Source organism: Hemicordylus capensis, chromosome 2 (assembly GCF_027244095.1).
Source record: "Hemicordylus capensis ecotype Gifberg chromosome 2, rHemCap1.1.pri, whole genome shotgun sequence".
Lineage (NCBI taxonomy): Eukaryota > Metazoa > Chordata > Lepidosauria > Squamata > Cordylidae > Hemicordylus > Hemicordylus capensis.
The window spans coordinates 38,760,747-38,782,092 of record NC_069658.1 but is presented as its reverse complement, the minus strand read 5'-3'; the positions used below and the strand labels follow the sequence as shown (position 1 = coordinate 38,782,092).

Genomic DNA, 21,346 nt, shown 5'->3' with positions numbered 1-21,346 from the left:
CTTAGCCACCAGGATCAGGGGGGATGCCAAGGCACCCCTTCAGCCAAGGCACCCCCTTTCTTCTGACCTTCCCATGAGTACGCCAGCTGGGAGCATGAGGCATGCTTCTCACCTTCCCAGCCAGCATTTCACTGGAAACGCAGGCTGGCTTGGGACTTTCCCTCTGCCTCACTCTTAGCTAGGCAGAGAGTGGAAACAACCCAGCCAGTCCGCATTTCAGTGAAACACTCGCTGGGAAGGATCCCTACTGGTCATTCCCCCCTATGTCCACATTGGACGCAGGGGGTGTGGTCAGTGCCAGGACAGAGCCATTCAGCCCCGTTGCAAAGTTTCCCCACCCCAGCTAGCAATTAAATGAACGGCTGACTGGGGTGGGGAAACTTGGCAATGGGGCTGAATGGCCCCACCCTAGCAATGACCATGCCCCTGGCATCTGACATGGGCACAGTGGGAGAGGAGAGCTGGTCGAGGAGAGGAGAGCTGGTCTTGTGGTAGCAAGCATGACTTGTCCCCTTAGCTAAGCAGGGTCTGCCCTGGTTGCATATGAATGGGAGACTAGAAGTGTGAGCACAGTAAGGTATTCCCCTTAGGGGATGGGAAGAGCAGAAGGTTCCAAGTTCCAGCCTTGGCTTCTCCAAGATAGGACTGAGAGAGATTCCTGCCTGCAACCTTGGAGAAGCCACTGCCAGTCTCTGAAGACAGTACTGAGCTAGATAGAGCAATGGTCTGACTCAGTATATCACAGCTTCCTATGGGGGTGTGGCTTGGATGCGCAAAAGCCCCTGTAGGGAGCCACCAGTGGGACCTTGTGCCCCGCGTGCCGCCAACAAGCTCCCTACACCCCTTCTTAGTTCCAACCCCATGACTATGTCTGTGGGAGGTGTACCTCCCAAGTCTATATATAGGAGGTACACTTTGCTCCCCCGCACTTCCACAACTGCTATGGCTTCCGTTTGACCACTGCACTTTCCTTTAGTCGTGACTGCCTTTGTAGCTGGAAAAACATCCTGTGCACAAGCCTGTGTGTGGAGTTCTTTATTTTGGTGGCATGCAGCCTTGGCAAAGGCTGGCTGCTGCTGACTTCTCTCCCCACTGCACAAGAAAAGGCATCATTTCCATGACTGCTCTGTGTTTGTCCATTCGGAGTTAAGTGATGAATCATTCAGTGTTAAGGAACGAGGAGATGGCTCATTGTTTTCGTTGGCTGGTGAGAGTTGCCTGTCAGCAATGTTTTCAGTTCCGCCCCCAACTCTGAAATAGAATGGCTGATTAGCCGGAGTGGGGTCACTCTCTCTGGCCCAGCCTTGAAGCTCAGGAAGCGGAGGCTTTGTGGCTGCTTTTCCATTGTACTTCTTTCATCTTCTTGTGGTCCAGTGACAAGCCGAGTTAACTGAGTCACAAGATAGTTTTCTCTCTCTCTCTCTCTCTCTCTCTCTCTCTGCATGTTTTCTGTATCCGAGTTATTTGTGGCACTATTCCCTGTTCCTCAGTAAAATGATTACGTAAAGGCATTTCAATTCCTCTTCATAAAGGAAGCAACACTCAAGGGGCAAGTAAAACTTACATAGTTGTAGAGACTACAAAACTCTCCATATACAAAGCATTAAATCATCAGTATATAATCCTGTTGCTTGTCTGAAAATTGTTGACAAAAAACTTTGCTTATAAAACATTAATAAATATCAAACTATATATTGCGGACTGTAAAAGATATTTCAAATTTGCAAAGCCCTGATATAAACCATGGCTGTTTTGCTCATGTGAAGCAAGACGCTCTAGTTTAACTCTGGTTTCCAAACCAGGATGTGAACAGCAGGATATGAAACCATCGTTAAGCGACAGTTCCTGGCTCTGTGTGAGCCACAGAGCTGTGCTTTAAATAAACCAGGATAGTACGATGGCACTGAGGAGGGAAAGGGGAGGAGGAGGTGTGTGGACTCTGGAGAGTTAGATACCATGTTTACATAGCAGAAAACCATGGTTTCCTGTTATATCTGCATTCACTCATTGCATTGCATCATGGGGTTTTGAGTTGGTTCTGGTGGTGATGAAGCCTGCAGTGATTGGCCGAGCTGCCTTTGTGTCACAAAGAGGCCAGGCAGGCAGTGGGGTCTCAGTTATATTGTAGCTATAACTGATTTTTTGAAACCGGCTCAAAAGTACAAGCATTATGCATATCTGCAAAATAGACCTGGTTTGTTAAATACATCATTCTTCTCTGCCATGAACTGAATTTTTGAATGCTCTGTCCCAAACCAGATAGGATTGATTTTCTCATTTATGTTGTATGCATTTATTTATATTTTTCTGCATAAACCACTTTGGAAATTTTTATTTGTTGAAAAACAATATATAAATCTTCATAGTAGCAGTAGTAGTAATAGTAGTAGCAGCAGCAACAACAGCAGTAGTATTTTACATTTACACACAGTAAGAGAGGAAGGAAGAAAAATAGCCATGTTTTAGTGTCCTTTACCTTTCTTCTCCCTCTGGGGCAGCAACACTGCTAATGGTCAGGATTGCTGGGAGGAGAGTACAGGAGAACCAGCTCCATGGGACCCCATGACCAGTAGGAGGAGGCCCAGGAGGGGCAGCACAAGAAGGAGAAACTGGAAACCTGTGCATACATACCTGGGAGTCATCCTATTGAAATCCATGGAGCTTACTTTTATGCAAACATGCATTGGATTCAGAGGCCCATCAGTTTCTCTCCCCGTGTGTGTGTGTATGTGCTAGAAGGAGAAGAGAAATAGCTGGACAGCCCAGGTGCAGAAGAACTGTAAACTTTAATAATAGCAAGGGACTCTTGCCAAGCAATAGATCTTGCCGTTAGCCGGACTGGGGTCACTCTCTCTGGCCCAGCCTTGAAGCTCAGAAAGCTGAGACTTTGTGGCTGCTTTTTCATTATACTTCTTTCATCTTGTTGTGGTCCAGTGACAAGCTGAATTAACTGAGTCACAAGGTGGTTTTCTTTCTCTCTCTTTTCTGAGCCCAGAAAAGGTGTGTGAGGAAAACAATCAAGATAGCGTGTACAGGGCTCAGAAAATCCTGTTGGCACCCCTGTTGACAATACTAGCTGAAGTTTTTAGTTAAGAATTCAGATCCAGGAAGTGGCAAATGCTGAAAATCATGCATCTTGGAGTTGCCATCTACAATTTTGCCTATGCATATTTATGACCCATAAATGCCAAATATATGTCTAATGCACTGCTAGGATCTTGATCTCACAAAAAAACAAAACAAAACTAGAGCTGTGTATTTGAGCCTGAGAAAAATGGGACCTTCATGCCGATACCCTTTCCAAAGAGCAGTTTTGAAATGTTAATCTAAAAACAGAACTGTCCAAGAAAATGATGACCATCTGATCTAGGGCTCTGGATAAGTTTGCAAATAATTAAGACTTATTTGAAAGCTGGTGTAGTGTTGTGGTTCAGAGAATATAATCAGGAAGTCCCTCATTCAAAACGTTCCTCTGGTGATCTGACTAGGAAACCTTAGGAACACAACCAGACTTCATTAGCAATATGGGGGTAATAATACTGTACTACCTTTAAAGGGCTATTTTAAAGATTATAATTGTATGAAGTGCTTTGAACACTTGAAAGTACTATATGCTTACTAAATATTCTTAGTCATAGTAGTATTGATTTGATCTAGTGAATATTTCATGATTCAAAATATCCTTCATAAACAGGGTGGATAAAAATCAATGATTTTTTTAAAAAACAAAAAAAACCCATAGATTTTTTAAATTAAATCAGATTTTTTAAATAAAATGCTTTTTGAGGGGAAAAAATCTATCTAAAGATAGTTTTCTATTTAAAATACATTATAGTCCAAAGGTTATTCATCAATAAGGATTAGTTTTTAATTATGTAGCATGAGGCTGTATATACGCAGTATTTAAACATTTTGTTAAATGAGTTCCATTAATCCATTCACAATGTCATGCTCTTCTAGAGGTTTCTGTAAGATTATTTTGGGCAATTTTTCTATCTAGAAGAGGACCAAAAATGAAACCCTCATCTGGTTGTAAATATTAAGATTATACCAGCAAGAATGAGTCTTTATGTAAAAAACCATGATTTAAATCTAGTCTTACTGACTAGTGATTTAAATCGTGATTTAAATTGATTTGATTTAAATCAAATCCACCCTGTTCATAAATAGTTCATTGGCTTTAATGGGGCAACTTAGGGTGCTGGCAATCGGTGCGTTGGTTTGACCACCTTGTGTGCTGACTTGCATTCCAACCCTCTGCAGCAGCCTCTCTGCTGGAGACGTGATTTATGGCCTGTTCAGTTCCAGGAACTCGGACTGTCTCACAGGATTACACCAACATGAAAGCCAGTTACTCAGCTGGAAACTTAATACCCCTGCAATGCCATACTTTGCCGAATGCTGACACATTGTTTGGGATGTCCCATCCTAAATAATTAGGCATCCTAAGCAATCCCTGGCATCTCCAAGTAGGGGTGGGAAAGACCTGAGTGTGGAACCCTGGAAAGCTGCTCTCAGTGTAGGCAACTCTGGCCTAGCTGGACCTAGAAGGGTCCGACTGGGTGGAAGGCAGCTTCATATGCTCATATTCTGCAGCGGACCGAGAACAGAAACACTCTAGAAAGAAAACTAATTACAAACACAATAATGCCTACTTGTGAAAAATGTTACATTTTATAAACCAAACTGTTCCTTAATTTCATGATAAAGTATGTGGTGTGCTTCATATGCTCTAATGCCGCCCTAGTGATCATTTTGACCTGCAAAGCCCCAAACAGTGCCCTTCTTTTCCACTATGGGCTTTTCCAGATGTGTATACATTGCAGGCTTTTAAGAGCTTCTGCAGTAGTTAGTTGCAGGCCCTCAGACACAGTCCAGCTGCTTGCACTGTGTTCGGTAGGTTATTGTGCGCCCTCATAGTGTTTCTACCCTCTGGCCACCCACTGAGCTTGGCTCCTTCATTATTAAAAGTAGTAATGAAAAGGGGACAGATTTGCAAGTGCTGACCAGCAGGTGGTGCTATAAAAATAATGTAAGGAACATGCTTAGCATATGGACAGAGCATGGAAATACACTGCAAGGGAGGACTGGAATCTACAGAAGACGATGTGTCTGGACTGTGTCTAAGGGCCCGTGAGTAACTACTACTATCATTTTGTACATTTCAGTTTGCTTGGGTTGTTTTTCCCCTCTATTACGGTTATAGCAGTTTCTCCAGGTAGGATTGGGAAATACCCCTAGAGAATTGCTGGCAGACCATGACCAACATCTCTACTAACTATTCAGCCATGTACCAGAAGAAACATCTCCACAGCAGATGCTTCTTTAGCTCCACATAGTTGAGTATGTGTGAGAGATATTTTCATTTATCTTCCCTTTTGTGGCTGCGTGATCTTCAGGGACATATTTTCAGGTGGTGCAAGGCAGTTCTGGAGGAAGGGCAGATCAGTGAAAATAACCTCCTCATGTGATCAGCTCTGTAGAGCTAAAGAAGTAGTCCTCTGCACTGATCTTCGCCATATGTGGCTGCACAATTAGTGAGGATGTCTGCCACTGTACACAATGAAGAGCTAGATGGCTCAAGGTTCGGATGCAGTAGAAAGCCGTTTTCTATGTTCATTGCAAATGTTAGCATCATGCAAAATTTAACTCCTTTTCCAGGATCTTCAGAAATTAAATACCTGAATAGAGAATGGAAACAGAGAGGAGAGCAAGCACCAATTGTGAACTTTGCTAAGCAGGGTCCACCTTGGTTTGTATTTGGATTTGCATTTGGATGGGTGACTACATGTGAGCACTGTAAGATATCCTCCCTTAGGGGATGGGCCATAGCTCAATGTAAAGCATCTGCTTGCATGCAAAAGATTCCAGGTTCACTCGCTGGCATCTCCAAGTTGGACTGGGAAAGAGACTCCTGCCTGAATCCTTGGAGAGCTGCTGTCAGTCAGTGTGGACAGTACTGAGCTAGACGGACAAATGGACTGACTCAATATAAGGCAGCTTCCTATGTTCCTGTGTGCGTTGCCTCTGGTGCATATGCATGTATGTGCATAGGTGTAAACACTAAGGAGCCATGCACTGCCATTTCACAAACTGCAGCTGCTGAGGCATTTTTTGAATGATTAATAACCCACTGCAGGGTGATTGTGTTTTTCGAGTATAACTTATAAGCCCTCTAGAGCAAACACTTAAATCAGTGCAGGGCAGGCTATTGCAGAGTCAGTGACCTTCAGCAGTGTGTAATAGTGTGGGGGGCTCAGGAAGCTATCCTTGGTAGGAGAGTATGAGTGTGACACGCCTCTCCTCCTTTCCATCTGTGAAATGTTGTGGGGTATGAGGCACTGCCAGATGTGCTAGCTGCAAATTGCAATCAGGCTAGGCATGAGTGGAACAGATGCCTATGGCGTGATATAATTGGGAAGGAGACTGAGCCACCTTGACAGCATATGTGGGATTATGTGTCTGAATCTGCCTCTACATCCAAATCTTCTTGTATTTCCAAAGCTCTACAGAGGGAAGAAGGCTAAGCTTGGAGTCTTCTCACAGACTTGCAGTCTTTGCATGTCTACATGATAGATGGCTGTGTTCCTGCAATGTATATGTAAATGTATATTGTGAACTTTGCTAAGCAGGGTCCACCTTGGTTTGTATTTGGATTTGGATTTGCATTTGTATATATGTAAATGTCTATATTTACAATTGTGCTTTGACTGTATATATTGGCTAGTTAAACTAAATTTAGAAGAACAGTGATTTCTCACCCACTTCTACCCTTCTTTGAGGGGGGGGGAAGAAGTCTACTGGTTACACCTTCCCAAATTATTTGTGCTATTTAGGATTTAGAGGCAGAGTCTGATGATTAAAGCTGCATGAAATGGTAATCCAAACGAATTATGAATAATCAGTCTGTTCTCAGTGTGTGTGTGCGAGTTGATGTGCACGCATGTATATTCATGGACAATCTTAGGATAGAATTAAACTGTCTCGTGATGCAGCCCTCAGGGACATATTTTTGGGAGGCATGGTGGGCTTCAGAAGTGAATCGCCCCTTCCCCATCAAGCAGTGGAAAACACTGATTCATTGTTGCAGTGTTAGTCTGGATGTCAGCCATTAGTTTTTTCTCTAACCTGGAAGATATTAAGGTTTCTAAATAGACCTTTTCTGTAAAGGGCTGATTCCCTCATGCCTGCACAACACCACATGATAGTCTTCAGGCTGTATGGAGAAAGTACCACATGAACCAGCGCAAATATACCTCTGCAGCAATTTCTCGCATGTTGGTGCTGCTGCAAAAGTTTACTACTGATTGATTGAATGATTGATTGATTATTGAATTTATATACCGCCTAGTATAAAAATCTTTACTACTTGCCATTGACATAGTATTTTCTCCACACAAATGTGTTCATGGGGACAGTTCACTTGGAGACACAGGAAGAGAAAATTACGATGAACTGGCTGGATTTGAAAGGGGCTGGACTTGCAGTAGCAAGCGTGAATTGCCCCCTTTGCTAAGCAGGGCCTTCCCTACATGTGAACCTGTCTGCTGTAAGAGATTCCCCTTAGGGGATAGGACCATAGCTCAGTGGTAGAGCATCTGCTTGCATTCATTCATTCATTCATTCATTCATTCTATTTATATACTGCCCTTCCAAAATGGCTCAGGATGTTCAGCATGCAGAAGCTTTCAGATGAACCCCCTGGCATCTCCGGGTAGGGCTGGGAAAGACTCCTGCCTGAAACCTTGGAGAGCTGCTGCCAGTCAGTGTGGACAATCCTGAGCTAGAGAGACCAATAGTCTCACCTGGCATAAGGCTGCTTCCTCTGTCCCTGTGCTCATAAAGGGTGGCGGTGGTGGAAAAACTGAATGCTGCGACAAGAGCTGGGAAGTGCTTGTTTTGTGGCAGCTGAACACAGCTCATGACGACTAAGCCGTATTTGCCTTTATGGGATGACAGCAGTCATTTGCACCTCTCTGTTTATGCCCATGGAGGAAAAAGGCTACACAAAGCTCAGGGAGCCATGAATTAATAATATTTTCATTGCATGGCATGTTTGGCTTGTAAAGGATATATAACAGCAGGATAAGAAAGTTGCCTACGCAAATCACATTGCTAGGATTTTTTTCAGAGCCTAAGGTAAACATTCTGTGTTTAACTTGCTGTGTGCTCATTGTGCAATGCTAGAATTACTTGAAATTCAAGTTAAACCTTCTCTTTTCTTAGCTTATATCTGTAGCCCCTTTATCTGGCACAAACCTGCTCATTTTTCTGCTGTCTGGGTGACTTTAGTCAGCATTGACACAAATAAGGCTGCAATCCTAAAGACAGTCTTTAGGGCACTGAGCTCCACTAAACACAGTTTAAGCAGAAGTATGCATGGGATTGCACTGCTGGTGCACATTCAAGGCTTCTTCTGTGTTCAACACATTCTTCAGTTCCACAGATTTGTGATGACAGAGTATGAATGATTAATGGTTCTGCACTGAAAATGCTGAAATATACAATCTCCAAATATAGAAGAAAATGTAAAGGAAAAGAAAACAAATCAATCCAAGCACATTGAATTACAATGTTGGAATGCTGTCAGATTTTTTAAAAAAACATCAGTGATAAATTTTGATAACAAGAACATAAGAACAGCACTGCTGGATCAGGTCAAAGGCCCATCTAGTCCAGCATCCTGTTTCGCACAGTGGCCCACTAGCAGGCGTGGGCCGTGAACGCGCCTCCGGGCGGGGGTGTGTGTGTGTGATCTGGTGGCTTCTTTAAGTGTAAACGGAGCCGGTGCTCCATGCCGCCCAGCAGCCCCTGCGGCGGGGAATCGCCTCCGCCACTCACCTGGCTCCCACAGAGGTGAGCCCCCACCAATGGCCAGGTGAGTGGCGGAGGCGATTTCCCGCCGCAGGGGCTGCTGGGCGGCACAGAGCACCGGCTCCATTTACACTTAAAGAAGCCACCAGCTGCCCACCCCCACCCCGGAGGCATGTTCACGGCCCATGCCTGCCCACCAGATGCCTCTGAGAAGCCCACAGGCAAGACATGAGGGCATGCCCTCTCTCCTGCTGTGACTCCCCTGCAGCTGGTACTCAGAGGCATCCTGCCTTTGAGGCTGGAGGTGGCCCACAGCCCTCCGACTAGTTGCCATTGATAGACCTCTCCTCCATGGAGTTATCCAAACCCCTCTTAAAGCCATCCCGGTTGTTGGCTGTCACCACATCTTGTGGCAGAGAATTCCACAAGTGGATTATGCATTGTGTGAAAAAGTACTTCCGTTTGTTGGAAGTACTTTTTTAAATAAGGTTTTTTTTTTTTTAGTAAGCCATACAAATAAATGACATTTTTGTCAATTTTGCTTTTTAAAGCAAACAGATTAGACTGACAGTGGAGCATACTTGTCAAACTGACTAGAAAGTCTTTTTCCTTGTTCGGAGTGTATCCTTTTAACCCCAAAGCAGAAGTATATATCTCAGGGTCTGTTTATACAGGAAGCTTCCAATGTATAATGATGATATTTTCTTGTTAAACTTTCACTGAAGCAAAGCAGACTCGTATTGCTGCATCTTCCCTATTTCTGTGCAGACATATCTTTAAAAATTTCCCCAGGGCCTCCCAAATACGGAAACTGCTGGCTGACTAGTGTGAAATACAGTACACCAGGCCTGCAAAAGGTAAGGCCAAGGACCGGATCCAGCCCGCAAGGACTTTTTTGCTGGCCCTCAGGAAGGAATGTCCTGATTCCAACTCTCTGTCCCTCACTGTCATTACTATTTTAAATACCTTTTAATGTAATAATGTGCTGAAAATTTACCCTGGCCCTCACATACCCAAGTCATGATTGGTTGTGGCCCACTGGGGCGTTTGAGTTGCACACCTCTGCAACGCATGCATTGTACATCTTGACTGTGAGCAACCCCTTAAAATGATGTTCTCTTGTGATAGAGACCAGTGTGGCTTATGGCAGTCCTCAAGATTATGCCAGCCACAAAAACTGTGTTAGACATTATCTTGTGTGTGCATTGCAAGTTCTGTACACCTGCACATCTTTTGGGTGAATGACTGTACAAGTGTTCGTTTTAAAAGTGAACCTGAGGCCCCTTCAAATGGAAAGTATGGATAGGAAGCATACTGCTGAATTCCTGTTCAGCATAACGTGTGAATAACTGTACATGCATAGAGATCTGTATGGCGTAACTATAGGGGGGGCAGGGGGGGCACGTGCCCCGGGAGCCATCTTTTCTGGTCACGTGGGGGGCGTCGCCATGACCAAATTTTTTTAAAATTTTTTTTTGTTAATACAAATGTTTCCTGCTCAGTGCAGCAGCGCTGCAGCAGTCAAGGGAGCGCGTCAGTGCCCCCTTCCCCACAAGCGGTCCCTTCCGCGCCGCCTGTGCTCCCCCCCCCCATTGCTTTGCTGGCGCCTGGCGGCCAGTCAGTGGCCTGGCTTGGCAGCGGTGGCGGGCGCTTGTGAGGAAAAACCTAAGTATAATGTAGTATGTTGGGGGGCGACGGGGGGGGCACGGTGGGGGGGGCACCATTTCAGTGCTTGCCCCGGGCGCCGTTTTCCCTAGTTACACCTCTGCTGTATACAGATTATACACTCATTGAACATAACGTGTGAATAGCGTCTGTGTGTGTCAGGTAACATAAGTTCACAGCAAAGTGCCTGAAGAATGGCAGAGTACAAACTGCACATATATATAGGCCACCTTATATGCGTGAATGTGTGAACCTGTCATTTCATCACCAAATCGTGGGTCTTTTTTCAACCCCAAACCTGAATTTGAACCTTCGGTTCCACTTGAGCTTTGCTGCTGAAACCAGCTCAGGTCCAGAAGCAGCATCATGTCATCCGGATTCTGCTGCTGTGCTGTGTCAAACTAGAGATGAGGGTAGGAAGCTCCTCCCTTTCTTCTTCTTTATTGGCTGCCATGGCTTTCCTTCATGTGAAGGGGAAGCCTGTGCAGCCAGTGTCTCCCCAGTGTCTCTCCCCTTGCAGTCTACCAGTTTGTAGATTGGGATCGTCTGATAGTGAGGTGGGGGTTATGGGGGCAAATTGTGGCTCCGTTGGACCCACGGTTTGCCATTATGTGTGAAGGTGGTCACGTGCAGTAGTCCTAAGGAGTATATAGCCACATCTATAGAAGTGGTTAGGGCTTGATCTGCAGTTTTGACGTTTTGGCTGTCGGGGGGGTGGGGGTGGGGAAGCAGTGCTTGCACCACACATGTGCTGTGTGAACAGTTCCTTTAGTTATCTGATCTACCCATAGTGGTGTGAACTATACCTTGTCTCTGCAATTAAGGCAGGGTCAGGGCTGACCTTAAGAAGGCCAAGCTGAACAGTCACCCAGGGCACCTGAAGGGGGCGCCAAGCTGAGCTTGGTAACTTGCTGCTTGTTGAGTGTACTGTTTGCACTGAGCTCAGGAGAAAAAACGCAGAACCTGGAAGGAGTTTTCTCTGTCGAAATTTCCTCTTATAGTGTGACAGAGAGAGCGCTAGGCTGGAAAACTGGTGGAGGGAAAGACCTAGATAGAGAGAAGAAGACTGAAGCAGCAGCAGCAGCAGGCCTGTGAGACTTCAGTGGTATTCCAGAATTGGAGCAGAAAAGCACTGGCAGCAATTGCTGGGAGGTAGCAGCCCTTTTCATGGACATGGCTGGGAAAGTCTGGGATCCGTAGGGCCTCTTACACGACTAGGTTTTACAGTCCCACACAAGCCACACAACTTGGCAACAGTGATAAACTAACCAGTGGAGTGGGAGTGTGTTTTTTTATCCAAGGGCTGGCCCTGAGCACAGTGCAGTGCTTGGTAAGCATCAGCACCTGAAATCCCTATAAGCCGGAGAGACCATGGGATGTTTTCTGAGGGGACCAAAGAAGACTCCATTTCCTCCTTGTGTCTTCCACTACCAGAGGCGGAGAGATGGTTGTTGGGACCCACCACTGGAGCTGATGACTAGATATCTTCCCCTGAGCTTATAGGACCCATGGTCATGTAGTTCATAGAATCAGCTGCTTGTGCTGCTTAGACAGCAATATTTGTTTGCCATTGCTTGGCAACCTAGGACAAGGCTTCTATGACACACAGACAGGTTGCTTCCAAACATCTCTATCAATCAATGCCCCAACAATAAACGGCTACTATAGTCTGGGTCTTATTGGATAACAGTGCTGCATGGTCTCAGCAAGGACAAGACTAAGAGGACCGCACAGTTTGTCATAGTTCAGTATAATTTGGCTGTGGGACTGTGCTGAAGTTTAATCAGATCCATAGGAGTTGTGAGCTTATTGTTGTCTTTGGGTTATAGGACTGAAAGGAAATTAATGGCATTTATAAAAGCTTTCCCATTCTTATGCAGATAAGGAGTGTTGGGTGTATTTTTGAAAAACAAAGATCAGAATTTCATTCAGGTTTCTTGATAGAAAGTACATTCACCCACCCACATCATGCGCGTATGCGCGCACACAGACACACACGAATGCCACAGTAAAGTGCCTTGTATAATTGTTAGAGCAAAGATGGATCTCTTGTTCAGAATGAGATCCAATAACTGTATTAAAGAACAAGAGTCATGGTGATTACATTAACTTAATTACTCTGAGCCATTTTAAAACCGTAATTGTAACATTTAAGAAATAGTAAATGGTTACAGGAAGCTACTGGCTTGGGAATTAGCAATATCTAATTAGATGGGTTATACTTTTGATCCTGGCTTTTATGTTGGTTTCTGTACAACAGGATGTCTTGCTGATTTGTTTTGTGTTTCTTACGGGGCCATCCCAGAATACGTTGGTGCCAGAGGTGAAAATTTAATCATGCTTTTCCACCCCTTTATATTGACGGGAAATGCACCATAAAACTCCCCAGTGGATTGTACCTCATGGATCAGATACAAATATGGGTTCCCATCTGGATCAAACTGATCTAGTCTGGAAGACTAAGTTCAGGGCCTTTTTAAGACTCTGAGAGGCCTGGGGCAGAATGTTCATTTGAGCCTCCTCTCTTTCTTCTCTCTGGCTGACATACTGTGCAACATGGTGGAACGTAACGTTTTCACAAACATAACGTTTTCACAAACAAGTTCAAACATTGCACAGATGGTTGCACAACATTGCAGCCATTATACAAACTCCATTTGTGCAGTTTTTACGCTTGGACAACACTGTTCTTGAACAACTGTGAAACTTATATTCTACCATGCCGGTAACATTGCGCAGTATGTCAGCCACTGCACCCTATGTCAATGTCATAACCAAAAATACTGAAATAACTCTTGAATCTGGCATTATATTTTAACTGGCTAGTCTTACTGCCTTGAATGAAAAGTATGAACCTGACCACTTCTTCAAGTACTGAACCATACTTTGGCTGGAGTCTAGTGTTCTCTCTAAGACGTGCACAAATGTTTTGATGTTTGCTCAGTTAATTTTAGATCCTGCTCAGGTTGAATCACTCTGAATGCATATGTGCCCACACAGTGCCTTGATACTGCTGCACAGAATAATACTCATTCTGCACAAACATGACAAAAATGAGAGGGGACACAGCTAGATTCCCCTCCATGTGTGGGGCAAGGGAGCAGTTGCCTCCCTTGCCCCACTCAAAGGCCCTGAATAAGGTCCCTCCTGCCATCCAGAAGTCTCCAGGAAGCTCTCAAGCAGGAGATGAAAGCAATTGGCCACCCGCAGCACCTGGCATTCAGGTTGAAGTTCTATTTTGCTACAATGACTGGCAGCCATTAATAGACCTCTCCTCTCTGAATTTGTCTGATCTCCTTCTAAAACCATCTAAACTAGTGACTATCTCCACACCTTGATATGTAAGATCCATATATTAATGATGCCTTGTATGAAGAAGACTTTTCTTTTGTTGGTCCAGAGTATGTTGTCAAGGAGCAACATCTCGACGAAGTCCTTATGACCAAGGACCTTTAAAATCAACGAGACCAATTAGTCATGTCTAGCTTACATCCCATTAATTCTGGATATTACCCACTCCATTTCAGTGAATGGCCCCTCAGTTCCATTGTTATGGAAGAGGGAGAAAAACTCCCGTTTGATCCACTTTCTCTACATCAAGTATAATTTTTAAAACCTTTAGCATTTCTCTCCTTAGTCATCTTGGTTTTCTAAACAAATAAGCTCCAAACCCTAGGGGCAGCCCTAGGGCCAGACATTAGGGAAGAGGAGGCTGCTGGCAACTTCCCTCGTCTCCAGCCCCTGTTCCACTTTCAAAGCATGCCAGTTTGGGTTTTAAAAGGGTCTGCCCCCCACTAGGGGCATTGGGCAAGGTAGCCTTTGGTGCCTCTCCTCAGGCACTGCAATACCATCGGCTGCCCTTTCCCAAATTCTATAGCCTCATAAGGAAGGTATTCCAACTCACTGATCAGTTGGATTGCCCTTTTCTGCAGCTTTCCCAGTGATCGATCCGATCTGTCTATCACCCACTCTGCTGCCAGTAACGATACCCCAAATCCACTTCCTCCGGTGGCCATTTCACCTTCCTTTTGATAAAGCCCCCTCTGATTTCTCATTAGCAGGGATGTGCACAAACTGTGGTTTGAACCGTGTTCCAAGCACTTTTAGGGAAATGGGGCCGGGAACTTTAATAAAAAGAAGAGCCAGTCCTTGCCTGCTCGCTGCTCGCCCAATGCAAGTTCCTTATAGGGTGGTGTGCATCCCAATAAGCCCCGGCATAATACCAGCAGACGCCATGTGCATGCTGGCTCCGCGCGGGGGCATTATTGGGATGCGCACCACCCCAGCAGGAAGCTGCATGGGGCAGCGGAGAGCAGGTAAGGACCGGCTTTCCTTTTTCTTAAAGTTCCCAGTCCCTTTTCCGTAAAAGTGCTTGGACCACGCTTTGTGCACATCCCTACTGATTAAACCTAGAGACATGTAAAGAAAAATGTCATTCTGTTAAAAAAAATCTTCAGAAAAATTCATCTTAAGGAAAAATCATTCAGTAAGGTAAATTATTCTGGTGGGGCAACTTGCAAAATCAGGTGCAAGTTGCACCCTCTCTGCTGTCAATTTATTCAAATTTCTCTCCCGCTGCTAACTGTGAGAGCCACAACTTTAAATGGTGGCTCTTTGCCTGGTTAACAGTGGGGAGAATGCCGGGGTTCTTTTTGCAGGGGAGAAACAAGGGGGGAAAGCGGGGGGAGAGAGTATGTCCAACCTTTCCACCCCCTTCCTTCTGACTGAGTAATGAACAGATGGAGAGAATAGCCAAACAAAACAGGCGTGCCGATGTTTAAGCCCTCCTCCCAGCAATGTATGTGTACATAATCAGGAGTCACTCTAGCAGCTGCAGTGCATTAGTTCCAATAGTTTGACAGGCAGCCTTGTTGCTCTGGCACAGAAGCTGTGCTCCACGCACTGCTCCTTCCCTCCGTGCTGACTTGCAAGTATAGCCAGCAGCAGTGAATGGCGTTCGGTTGAGTGGGCTGTAAGAGGAGTAGCAGTGTCTAATGAATCCAGCGGAGGAGTTTGCTTGCCTTTTCCCCTTTGCTGTATGCTGCCTATCCAGAGACGCTCTGAGCGCAGACAGCACCATGCTGCAAGCAGAATAGGCTGAATCAGAGTCGAACCTCTGCACAGTTCCTCGGAACTGAATTAAGAAAGGAAAATTGTGGTAAGCAGCCAAAACAAAGAGGCAGCGTTATAGAGACTTTGCAAATATAAGTTGCTTTGGAAACATGGCTCAGCAAACAAGTTCGGACACCTTGACTGTACCTGAAGTGGATAATCCACATTGTCAAAATCCATGGCTCAATGAAGATCTTGTGAAGACCCTGCGGGAAAACCTGTTGCAGCATGAAAAGCTCAAGACATCCAGGAAGTCTTCATCTATTTCTCCTAAGCTGTCACCAGTCATTTCTCCTAGAAATTCTCCAAGGCTGTTGCGCAGGATGCTTTTGAATAGTAACATACCAAAACAGCGGCGGTTCACTGTGGCACATACCTGGTAAGAGCTTCAACCCCTTCCCTCCCCACCTCCAGCCGAATCAGCTTTGCATGGTGGGGCGGGGGGGGGGCAGGATGGTGTGATTTTCATGCAAACTTCCTAAGAATTACACTCAGCTTCCCAGTAGAGAAGGGGCCCAGTTGCACTAACTAAAGCCACTTCTGATCTTAAATTGATGCAAATGAATGCTATTCCGGATAACAAAAAGGGAAGCCAACACTGTGCCAAAATTTCATTTACTTTCTGGTTTCTTTTAAAGGTCATTTTCTTCCCCTTCTCTCTTTTCTGGCCAGATTTAAAGGAGGATCATGAAAAGGAAAGATTTATCTGACCATGCTAAAGCAAACATGATGGGGTCCCCCCACTTTTTTGTGTAGGGTGTGTATGGGAGAACACAGTCTCTCAGATTTTTAACCTCTTAAAGAGAATTATCTCTACATCGAAAGTAGATGGAGGAAGAGATGGTGAACAAACAGTGTATTCCATGGTCTTTGTATCCACATACTTGCTTTAGGAAGGGGGAAAGAAATTACCTGCTTGGCAATGGAAACATCCATTAATTGCACTCCAATTATGAATTTTGAGTATGTCTACATTTGTGTATTGGAACAGCCTGACTAGATGCATACAAATATGTTGTTGTATGTATTGTGTAACAGTGGCCTGCCGTATTGTTGCATTTCTTTCTTTCCCAGTAAGCCATTGTTTATCTCTGGGAAAAGTCCATTGGCTTTTGTGTTGATGGTTTTGACAGCTGTTTGACATGCTCTGCTTTTTGTTTGCTGGGTCTCATTCAAACATTTTCTCTTGGAAAAAACCAATGTGGGTCTGAGAATGGTGTTGTAATAGAAAGGAGTGAGGAATGATGTGCGTGGTCACAGAGTAGGGCACTGTATTCATATTCATTTAATTGTTTTTAATTACATGAAGAAGAGTATTCTTAACCTACAGCATGTGTGTCACTGGTGTGTGTGTGTATGTATGTATGTATGTATATATATATATATATATATATAGAGAGAGAGAGAGAGAGAGAGAGAGAGAGAGAGAGAGAGAGAGAGAGAGAATGCTACCTTAGACTGTGAGTCCAGAAAGCAAATTTAATATGGATCTTGTATAAACCAAGAGCAGAAGGCTTCTTAAATAAAAAAATATATATAGCAGCATATTGTCCAGGAAGAAGTTACATCCTAGATTTTTTGGAGAGAGATTCTGTGCAAGCAGTAGGGACTGGCGTGTAACAAGTGAAGAATCATTTGAGATTCAAGGTCAGTTGAGGAAAGGATTAAGAGACCACCGTCAAGAGCTGCTGAGACTCAAACTGAGAACCTATGGCTCTGTGCACATTCATCCTACATGGTGAGCTACAAAGCTACAGGTTGGAGCACCCCTGCAGGCAATAAAGAGTTTTTAGGTACTGAAGTGACAGCACCCACCCAGACTGGCCATTGGTTCTCCTTAACAGGTAGTGTTAAAAGTGCTTCCTGTTTAAACTAGGGCTTTGCCTGGATAGTAACAGTCTTTACTGACTCCTGCCTGAACCTCTCCTCCTGATCCTGGTTCCCTGGCTCCTGCTTGATGACTGCCTACGGCTTGCTTTGATGCCCATTCACATGACCATTGGATGCATGGTAGCCAGTTGAAATGCCTGTGTAGTGGTTCATGCCAGTAGCTGGTTGATTCATGCAGCTGCCTTCCAAGCACAAAATCAAGCTTTTTGTCTGTGCTTGAAAGATTCCTTCTGTGGTAGTGTACAGAAAATAATAATGTAATTTTCTGTTTGGCAGTGGCTGTGCATGGGATGATTGGTCATGGGATACGAAGCTAACTTGCTCATGATTTTCAGACTATGTATCCAGCAATCTTGCAGATTTCCCCCTTGATAAGAAGACATTAGGTCTGTTAAAACTAAGAGCTTTGCTTTTTTATAAGGTGTTGCTATCTTTGGAGAGGAGAAGATTGCACATTGTTGTTCAGGATGTCTGGAAATAATCCCTTTTGGTATTAAGAATTTATGAAAGTGTTAAGAGTGGATGGAGTGAGATTTCAGGTGGCACAAAGAAAGGGCTGCTGTTTGCGAAAGAGAAGACCAAAGTCCTTGTGATCACGCAGAACTGGTTGGGGACTGGAATGGCAAGAACTTCCTTAAATCCTTGCTATACACTTTCATTTAGTATTGTAAACCTGGGTTTTCTTCTTCTTCTTCTAAATGAAATTGCATATGTGCGCAGATAGGCTCAAACTACATGTTAGGTTAAGGTAGTTCTTAATGCTGGCATGTTTTGTTTTGTTTTGAAAGACCCCCAGATTTCACTTCTAGCGGAGTGGGACTTTGGCATGGAGAGATTGAAGCTTTAACCCTTTGCCCTCACCATGGTCCCAGTTCAGATCACAAACACATGCTTGCACACACACATGCAGCCACACACACCCTGTGGCAGCTGTTTGTCTCAGAAAGAAAACTCCCATTGGTTCAATTGGGAGGGTTCTCTTCTGAGGCAAATAGCAACCATGGGAATCCATGGGACCACAGTAAGGGCAAGGGGTTAAATCCCCCTCCTCATACTCCATGGTACCTGGTTCAGAGGGCCTGATACAGGTGCTGTTTGGCTAAAAATATAGCAAACAAAGCAGTATTCAGTCAGCACTTCAAGGTAATGTGTACTCTCTCTGATCCATCACACATGATACCTTGGATGCGGCATCCAAGAAGGGGGCATGGCCTGGAAATGGCTCTATGGGATTGTCAAGTGGCTAGGACTGGACAAGGATTGCTGTGGTGCTTTCATCCTTCCCCAACCAATACAAACTAGAAAGGAGCTGAAAAATATGGAGGAAAAGGGTATAATAATGAAGGCAAAGAGGCAGGATGAGGAGCATTGCTAGGTGTTCTTTAAAGAAAAAAAGACACCCAGAAACATCCATAGCAATCCTTGAGTGAGGTCCTAATCTTCATACAAGTTGAAAGAGCCGGTCAGGAGAGGCTGTGCAAAGTGTAGACAGGACAGACTACATGTTACATTGCAGGTTCCAATCTAGTGAGTATTGGTTGGTCTGGAAATTTCCTAGGTTGTCATTTTAGAAACATAATCATTACCTTTGGGGACATAAATTCAAAGAGGACTAAGGGCCTCCCCTTTGGAAAAAAACCCTTTCACACTTTTCTGTTAGTGCTATGCTTGTGCTAGCTCTAATCCTTCGCAATTAGTATGATTTTATATCTGCACATGATCTTAGGGACAAGAGCTGGTCTTGTGTTAGCAAGCATAAATTGTCCCCTTTGCTAAGCAAGGTCTGCCCTGGATTGCATTTGAATGGGAGACATGTGTGAGCATTGCAAGAGATTCCCTCAAGGGATGGGGCCGCTCTGGGAAGAGCATCTGCATGCTTGCATGTAGAAGGTTCCAATTTTCCTCCCTAGCATCTTCAAGATAGGGCTGAGAGAGACTCCTGCCTGCGACCTTGGAGAAGCCACTGCCAATCTATGTAGACAATACTGAGCTAGATAGACGAATGGTCTGACTCAGTATATTGTAGCTTCCTATGTTCCTATGTACTAGGAAGGTCTTACTAGAGTGCATAATAGGAAAAGTAGCATCATCATTCTTATTAATCACAGAAGTGCTTCTGTAATTCACTGGTAGAGTTAGAGGGAAGTCACACCTCTAAGAAGGGAGATGGGAAGATTTTATTTTTTAAAAAACCCTCTTTATTTTAAAATTTTGCAAAATGACATGGGCAGAGAGGAGGAGAGTGATGTTGCTTATTACTAGTGATGTCAAAGACATTTTCCATCTGACAGATATTAGATCTGCTCTATAGAAAACATAAAAGTGCACCATCCACTCAGTACTATTGAGTCAATTTAATGTTTTGAATAGGTTACGCAGGGAAAATATGAATGTGAAGCTGGAATATTTACTGCACAATTTCATAAAGCAGTATATTGAGTGTTGTCAAGCATGCTGGGAGTGGGTGGAAATCGTGGGCCAATTTGTCAGATGATCACTGTGAAACTTATGTTCATTTTGTGGCAATTCTTATGGTAAGACTAGATTCAGTGGGTGTGTGCTAAAGTGGTCATCTGAGCACTCCAATCATATGCCTGGACCCCTCTTTCCCCCTCCATTGGGATCTGAGATTGACTACTTCATGAACTTGAATGTATGAAGCTGCCATATACTCAGTAATAAGACCCTTGGTCCTTTTAGCACAGTACTGCTTACAACTACAACTGGATGTGGCTCTCCAGGGTTTCTGAGAGAGGCCTTTTCCAGCCTTACCTGGAGATGGCAGGGGTTTAACCTGAGACCTTCTGCCTACAAAGCATGTGCACTGAGCTACTGCTCCTCCCCTTTGATCCTGCACAATCTGGGCCACCAAACCCATCATCTTATATAAACCATAGCATTGGCCATATGGAAAGACTTTCTAAAGAGATGCAGAAGATTGCAGTTTACTTCACTTCGAAGGCTTCATTTTTAACAGAGCAGCATCCAATCAAGATTTCTATGGCACTTTTACTGCTGAATGCAAGAAAGCAAGAGCTATAACTTCTAGAAAATCATGTTGTATATGTTGCTAATGAGTCACAGATTATACATTTTTAGTTGTGTCTTATTTCATTTAGTAAGGGTGATGGCTGACATCCTGACTGTCCATGTGCAGCTTTAAAAAAAGCACACATGATGAATATTTATATATAAATACAAATATTTATATATCACTTTTCAACAAAAGTTCCCAGATAATATTTATATACTTCTTTTCAACCAAAGTTCCCAAAGTTCTCACAGTGATTTACAGACATATAAGTAAGTAAGTAAGTAAGTAAGTAAATAAATAAATAAATAAGACGATTCCCTGTCCCCAAAGGGCTCACAATCTAAAAAACAAAAATAAGATAGACACCAGCAACAGCCACTGGAGAGATGCTGTGCTGGGGAAGGATAGGGCCAATTGCTCTCCTCTTGCTAAACAAAGAGAATCTCCACTTTAAAAGGGTGCCTCTTTGCTCAATTAGCACATGTCATCACTGGCGTGTTCACACAACCATCTGGATGTATGGGTGGTTATGGCAAAAAAATAGCTTTCTGTCGATGTCAGTCTAGCATGTGTATCCATCACCACATATAGGTTTGCATTTTCAGCATTCTTTTTTTTTTGGCGCTTCCCAACATGCGTTGAAAGTCAAACCCAGTAAATGACTCTGACTGCAAATGACAAACTCAGCATGGGCTGTAGGCCTCCATGTGTGCACTTTTTAAACAGTTTTCCACAGTTACAATATTCTATGGCCATGGAGTTTGGAAATGCATTTGGACAGGTTGACTGTTTTGGTTTTGCAACTTCATATTAATTTTGTGGTTGTGGTGT

The 21,346-nt window shown here is 44.1% G+C and overlaps 1 protein-coding gene across 10 annotated transcripts in view; it reads left to right on the top strand.

Annotated features, from left to right (window-relative positions):
- The window catches only part of PDE4D (phosphodiesterase 4D), a 990,732-nt gene that overhangs the window by 445,510 nt on the left and 523,876 nt on the right, over positions 1-21,346 (top strand). Inside the window, exon 1 of one of the 10 annotated variants that reach the window (XM_053289929.1) lies at positions 15,413-15,970. The exons of the other annotated variants lie outside the window; for them this stretch is intronic. Coding sequence (XP_053145904.1) covers positions 15,702-15,970 — 269 coding nt within the window. The 5' untranslated portion in view covers positions 15,413-15,701. Of the gene's footprint in view, positions 1-15,412; positions 15,971-21,346 lie in introns of those variants that run through there. 10 annotated transcript variants of the gene reach the window in all.